The sequence below is a fragment of the Empidonax traillii genome, unplaced genomic scaffold (assembly GCF_003031625.1).
Source record: "Empidonax traillii isolate 1590-97213 ecotype Southwest subspecies unplaced genomic scaffold, ASM303162v1 scaffold96:size1206935, whole genome shotgun sequence".
Classification (NCBI taxonomy): Eukaryota; Metazoa; Chordata; class Aves; order Passeriformes; family Tyrannidae; genus Empidonax; species Empidonax traillii.
Genome location: NW_020955289.1, coordinates 380,374 through 387,840, shown reverse-complemented (window position 1 = coordinate 387,840; position 7,467 = coordinate 380,374). Strand labels below are relative to the sequence as shown.

Below are 7,467 nucleotides of genomic sequence, written 5' to 3'. Positions count from 1 at the left end.
TTTTTTTTTTTTTTTTTTTTTTTTTTTTTTTTTTTTTTTTTTTTAATTTCCTCCCTTTTGACAGGGGACAGAGAAGTAACAAATGACCCAAGCTGGTTTAGGGACAAAGTCTCTCCCAGCAATCGGATTCCTTGACTTCATGAAAATCCCTCCTGGCCTCCCAGATGGACATGGATGACATGATGACCTTGGACTTGTGGTTTTAGATCCCAATCCTGTTCCACTGTCTCCAGCGGCACAGGTTAGGATCTCTTAATGACAGAAAGCAAAAGGGTTAAAAGCAGATGTACAGAACTGTCTTATGGCAGCCTGCCAGAGGGGTATCATCTTTAGCATAAATGATGACAAGGGTTATTTTAACAGGGCACCCAGGAACTCCAATTAGTCCTACAATGTTAATGCCTCTATAACCACTGCCCTCTAGACTTATGGAAACCTCCTAACCTGCTAGGATGCACCTGACATGCTGTAGTCTAAAAGGAGGATTTACTCTTGACAATAGATAAACACTTTAAGACCACGTCTGTTGATTTGTGCTCTAACGTACAGCAAGAAATCATGATAAAAAAGATACCTCTTTAAGCACGTATATTTAAACTACATCTGTTCACCAGAGAGCCAATCTCTGGCAAACAAACCCCTTCAGGCTTGCTTGGAAAAGCTCACAAACTCACTCAGTTTGCCCAATAGGCTCAGCATGAAAGACAAGAGTAAAAGCTTGCCAATATTTATGTAGTGCAGGAAGACGCATTTCTGTCTTGGTTTTTTTTGTTTGTTTGGTTTTTTTTTAAATGTGAGGGAGACCGGTCAGGAAGGGAAAGAAGACCAAAGCAAAAGCAGTACATGCAAACTGGTGTTTTCTTCATTGGTTTTAATTAAGCTGTGGACACACATGCTTCATCTGCAAAAAGGTGGTGGTTTGTTTGTTTTTTTTTTTTTTCTCCCTTCCAGGCTCTCACAATTGATGTTTCACCTACTACCTTCTGACTCAGAGTAAGGGCTCAAAATTCTTAAATAGTTTCACCAGTAATTCCTGAATTACTGTAAGCAAAGCTTCATTTTAACAAATAGCGCAGATACACTCAAACCTAGCTAAAGTCTATTTGTTTTTCCCCTTATCAGTTCCTACAAATTAAGCTATGATTATACACAACACACAGGTACTTCGCTGCTATCAGCACCCTTTTTGCCAGGTACATGGTTTCCTGAGTTGCAGCATTCTGGAAAATGAGGTACTTTAAACAACACAGGAGAACCTCCTGGCCAAATTTTGAAGCACAGCATAGATTATCAGAGGTGGATCCCAGCAGAGCAGCACAGGTATCACCTGACTACAAATCAAGACACTAAATCTTTTAGCAAACTGTCACTAGTGTCCTTCTGTTAATGTGAAAAATGTTATACAGGAGAGCACAATCTCAGCTGGCTGATCACTCCTGCTAGTACTTGGCAAGACCTCCAAGTGCAGCAACTTCATAACCTTCTAGTATTAAAGGGGAGAGCATTGGTCAGTTCTCCCTGCTAAAAATATAGCATGATTTAAACCTGAAGGCAGTGTTAGAGCTTTTGCTGAAGGTTTACGAGTCTGTGTAAACAGCACGTCTGCCATAAGGAGCAGTGAAGTCTGTAGAATCCTTGTCTAAAACTGTCCTGGCATTAAAGTTTGCTGTGCAAATATCACATAATACCAGAGACAGCTGAAATCTCCTATTTAGGAATTTATGGAACTTATATGTTTGCAGGCGTCAGAAAGTCCTTTTTATACAGCCCCACTGCTTCACTGTACAATGTTAATGCACTCTGCTTGAAAAGCCGTAATAAATTATATTTTTAATGCTCTTACCCTGGCTTTCTTAAGATGCATACATTCTTGGCAAACAATCAATAAATAGGGTAATCATGAGCAGAGGCCAAAGAATTTGCTGAAGTGCTGTTTTTCCATTTTTAATAGATAAAGATCTAACAATACGGACTGCTGTGTCTGTTCATTTCAGGATCAATATATTCTTTGTTTTCGCCAAACCGAGGAAAAAATAAATGATTGTACGATAAATGTTATGCATCAGACACAATGAAATTCCTCTGCCTTCTAACTTTGTGCGTTTAATAGTCCTGGTTCCATTTTGCACTTTGCTTAGCAAATACAAGAAAAATCTGGATTATAAGCATAACCAATTATGCTAGGAAAAGTAGAGGATGTTTTAAGACATATGCCAAATTACATGCAGCATATTTTGATTTAAATTAGCAAGCCCGTAGGACATGGTCAAAAAGACTTACACATTTTGATAAGTAAAATTTCTATATTATTGTCCATTAAAAATATTTTCAGTGCAAACAAAAGCCATCCATATACGAACATCAGTGATTCTAAATGTGCCTTTTCCTTGTGTAAATGTCTAATTACAGCAAACCAGCCACTGAAAAATATGACACCCAAGTTGTTCATTGTTCAATAATGAATTGTACTTAAGAAAATAAACTGCAAAGATTGACATCATAAATGACTTTTCCAATGTGATACCTAAAGATTTACACTCTCTCCTTTAAACCAACTTGCAACTGTAATGGAAATACTGCTGCCCTTCCAATCTTAGGACCATCATTAACAGGAAAGGTGAGAATTTGTTTCGGGGGTTCAGTATTTACTCTTACGCATTTTTGCGCTTCTTAACCCAACTCTTACCAAAAGAATTAATATTACTTATATTTCAATGTAAGAATTCGCTTTACCAAAGCTAGCCTTTACCTTAACAAAAATCAGACTCCACCCTGAATAGCAACATGCTCCACCCAAGCATGAAGCTTACATTTCCCAAATATGATTTATATAAGAATTGGGAATATATAGTATTTTAGAATGGAGATTTAATCCTGAAATATAAATGAAGTAGAGTCCGCAAAAGTATGCTCCCCCCCCAAATATTATAAATCATATTTTTCTAATGCAGAATTAGCAAAAGTGTTACCTTTTCTAATATTAGTTTTCATCAGGTGTCCAGAGTGTTTTAAAGGCACTCCTTGCATTTTAGTTCCTGTACTTCCAAGTCTTCCTCTTCCTAATGGGCTCCCATTCTGTTCCAAGCGCGCAATTTTGGCTGGTGGACCCTTCGGATCGCTTACATTGTTAGACATTTCTGAATGTTCTTTCCCCTGAGTTGCCTCGTTCAAATGATCCATACTCAGTCCCGCCTCTAAAGATCACCTGCCATGATTCAAAAAAAAAAATATATATGTTGTACACGTGTGCGCATATGTATACGTACACAGCCTGCACATGCACAGGGAGAGATACATATGTACCATAACCCCATAAAGAACAGATAACCATTTTAACTAAAAAGAAATGCCTTTTTCAAAAGAAACAAACTTATTCTTCAAAGTGACCTCACACACCATTTTACAGAGAGATTGTATCATAATCTGGTGAAATTATTTTTTAAAAGCCAACTAGAGTACCTCTTTAAAACAAAACAAAAAATTCTTCAGAGATAATCTACTGAATCTGAGAGACACTAAGACTCTCATGAATGATGATGATTGTCAAGGTATGTGCTCCAACACAGCTATTGTTACAAATCTCACTGAAAGGTTTGCTTTTAATTGCAGGTATTTTTATTGTGGGGACAGAGAGAAAGAAAAAGACTCTAACGAAATATTTTTTGATCTACTTGATTAAAAAATGGATGAACTACAATAGGGAATTTGTTAAAACTTTAGTTGAAGGAGCAACAGATTTATTAGAGATGTAGAATATTGTCCATTTACAATTCCACCCCCTCCCATAAAAAAATAGAAGTTTGAAAAGAATTTAACATTTAAGTTCAGAAAGCAGTGGCGGGAGGCAATTGCTTTTGAGTTTCCAGACCAATATTATACAAAGAGTCTATCAACTCTTGCAAAGTTCAAAATGTGCAATTTTTCAGATGTTAAGCTTCAAGTGTTAAATAGTTTAGTTTACTGAATTAAGAAAAATAACTGAGAAGTAGTTTGTCACCAAACATAAAGCTGGGGAAATAACTCTACAATTTCTACAGTACCTTTGAACCTTTTAAATATGAAAAAATCTCAAAACCTGGGTGATGCTGTCACAGCTATTTGTAACCAAAAAAACCAGAATTTAAATAGTGGATTAAGAAAAGGTATATGTTAGCACGTCTGTACTTCCCTTTTTATAAACTTTTGAAACCTCTGTCCATGCATACAGTTACAGTTAAATCACTAAAAATCTCCCAAGCCTAGAACACAGAGGAAATTTTGAGGATTTTTGTCGCTCATCAGAATCTGTTTTGTCAACTATATTTAAAAAAAAAAATCCCCTAATGAAAGCAGAGACATCTTTCTGGTTATGATTTCACTAATCAATACTGTTGTGATTGTTAGGTATTTTACCCTACCTTTCTCTGACTGAGAAAGGATTAGGGTTTCTCTGACTGAGAAAGGTGTAACTACACAGACGTATATTACATACATGTTATACATATAATATAATCACTAAGGACAGGTGAGTAGACATTAATTTATGAACTAGTATTTACATTAGCAATTACAAAAACTGGGGAAGTTATATTTACAAAGACTGGTGTGAATCTGGTAATTGCTACTTTCTTTCAGTTGCCTAGTAATTCAATACATTTTCCGCACATTTCATAGGAAAGCTATTAGAGCCTAAATATCAAGGATTTTTTTTTTTTAATATACACTTCAACATCGCTGGTATACATGCCACTGACAATTTTGTAAACTATTTTTTTCTTGTTTGAACATCATACTGCTTTCCCAGATACGGTGAAGAAAGAGGTAATGTATTAATTCAAACGTTTACAAGCAACCTCAAGAATGCCACCAAATAGATTAAGTTCAGGCAATCATTATTTTTTCTTATGCTGTAAGGTGACAGGCTAAGATTTACCGTTCATCTTTATCCCATCTGTTTGAGGTCGTGTGTCTCAGTAAACATGCCTATTTTAGCCACTTTTCATAAAGATTTTTTTTTTTAAATGTGTTAAGTGCAACCTAAGCAAAGAATTACAGAACCAAACTGTTAACATCTTCCGATGTTTCTGACGATGCTAAAGTACTACAGGGTTGCTTTTCTGAGACTGGTCTCTCTCAAGAATAAGAGGATTAACAAAAATAAAGAAAAAAGGGGGGGGGGGAAGAGTAAAAGAATACACACAAAAAAAGCCTCCAACAAGAAATTCCTCATCACTTTTGGCAACTTAAGAAGTACTCTAAGGAAACGAGGTTCTTTGCTACAAAAAGTATCTAGTCATCATGAGTCAGAATCGGACTACATCATGTACAGTGAATAAAAGTGATAGATCGCCACTTAGTTAATACACTGACTACAACCAAAACACCAAATTGGTCATTTTCGCTTGGCCTGAGAATACCCACCCATCGGCATCCTTTCACCGCTTAGTCATCTTGTAAAAAGCTTTATGTTACAAAGCAAAATTACATGCACATAAAACACCTAATTTACTCATTTAAACTCCATGCCCAAGGCTAAAGTTCACTGAAACCTCAGTTTGAAATAGTGATGAGCAACAACCAGCATGGCCTGCCCAGGGAGAGGGTTGCAGAAAAGACCTATCATCTCCGCCGGTTCCAGGCCAAGAGTTTCCCTGGGTTTCACATTTAGGCATCTTTCACAACTACAAGTTTTCACCACAGATCATTGAGAGAAGAGCACAATTTCAAGGCACAGTTTCCCAGAGCCAGCGTACACGTACAGGCACACCGCGCAATTTCTGAATGAGACTCGGTGCGGTATCTCCTTTTGTCGCGATGTAACGCAGCCGGTATTATATTATTTCTTTCTCTCCTCCTGAATCAGCCCCCTCCCCATGCCTTTCCCCTCCTCTTCCCTCCCTCCCCCATAAAAACCCATAATCACATTTGAGAGAGGCTCCGCACTTATCCGTTCCATATGGCTCTCACAATCCAGGCCAAGCTTTCCCTGTGACCTTTTAAAGAGACAAAGAAGCAAAGTACTTATCTAGAAACAGAAACACTGCAGTTTTCTGAGTGAAATTAGCAAAACCGACCCGAAACTCACCACTTCAAAACTTGACAGCATATAAATAACAAAAACAAAGGAGGTTTCCTTTGCAGCCCGAGCTCTTGAAGAGGAAGAAGTTCAAGACTGATGTTTTTTAGGTACCCCCCCTTCTGGAGGGGGGCAAGAGAGGGGGGAGCAGCAGACCTGAGGACTACTTCCCCTAATATTCTCTTTTTTTTTTCCCTTTTTTTTTTCTTGTTGCTATTTTCCTCTAGACGGGGAGGGGCAAAAATAGATAGCGAGAAACAGAGTAGCCATGAGCAAAAATGGCAATGGACAAAAAAAATAGAAATAAAATATCTTTTGAGAGAGCCAGTTTTCGAGGTTTAGCAACGGAAGACAGAGCTGGAGATCAAATTGATCAGACAAGTGTAACGCTCAAAACGAGTAATTAATAATAATAATAATAATTAAAAAATAAGTAGCAGGTTTAAATGGAGGTGGAGGGTGACTTAAGTCTAGCTATCGTTTCAAAAATAAAACCAGTGCGTACAGGAGCAAGTGAGAAAGGGGGTTATTTAAAAAAAAAAAAATGCAAAGAAAAAAAAGGCAGCTTTTCTATCCAGTGTGAAGAGCAGAAAGTCTACTTCTAGGTTGTCACTTACACTATTATTCTCCAATAGGCACCCAGAGGAGCAGCACACACAGAAGGAGCCCGCTCCCCTCCCCCTCCGCAAAAATACACACCGTAACAGCCCCCAAACTTTCTGCGGAAACCTCAGCCCCAGAGATCGCTACTGGAGATTAAAAAAAAAAAAAAAAAAAAAAAAAAAAAAAAAAAAAAAAAAAAAAAAAAAAAAAAAAAAAAAAAAAAAAAAAAAAAAAAAAAAAAAAAAAAAAAAAAAAAAAAAAAAAAAAAAAAAAAAAAAAAAAGGTGTAGAGAAAATTGCAGGAAAAGGCACTAAAATGCCACTTTTAATCTTGCCTTTGCGGTCCGGGGAGGGAAAGGAAAAAAAAAAAAAGGCAGAGAGGACCTGTCTCCTCTCATTTACCGGGGGCTGTTGTGCGAGTGAGGGGGGAGAGAGGGAGCGAGAGAGGAGGGGAGAGAGAAAAAGAACAGAAGGGAGGAAGGAAACACACACAACAAGGCACACCACCACCACTACAAAAAAGTGACGAGGTTTCACTCCCTCCGAGTCCAAAACCGGGAGAAATTATAATTTTTAAAAAAATTCAAATCCTCTCTATTGGGGGGGGGAGGGGGGAAGAAAAAGAGCCCCCAACAACAAAAAACTGGTTCTGCTTCTGCAAATTCAAAAAGAAAAAAAAAAGGAAAAAAAAAGAAAGAAAATCTGGGAACTCCGAGAAGAGTTACTCGCAAGAAGGGGTAAAAAAATATAAAATAGAAAGGTTGCAAAAGCCAACAACAACAAAAACCAAACCAGCAAAAAAAACCCCAA

The 7,467-nt window shown here is 37.4% G+C and overlaps 1 protein-coding gene across 10 annotated transcripts in view; it reads right to left on the bottom strand.

The window, feature by feature from the left end:
- Window positions 1-7,467, bottom strand: part of SATB1 (SATB homeobox 1) — a 93,905-nt gene that overhangs the window by 68,421 nt on the left and 18,017 nt on the right. For 5 of the 10 annotated variants that reach the window (XM_027881818.1, XM_027881823.1, XM_027881824.1 and 2 more), the window contains exons 1-2: window positions 6,065-6,825; window positions 2,970-3,205 (exon numbers count right to left, since the gene is read on the bottom strand). In XM_027881818.1, coding sequence (XP_027737619.1) covers window positions 2,970-3,180 — 211 coding nt within the window. In that variant the 5' untranslated portion in view covers window positions 3,181-3,205; window positions 6,065-6,825. Of the gene's footprint in view, window positions 1-2,969; window positions 3,206-5,902; window positions 5,973-6,064; window positions 6,827-7,467 lie in introns of those variants that run through there. The other 5 variants (XM_027881819.1, XM_027881820.1, XM_027881827.1 and 2 more) reach the window with 5 other exon arrangements.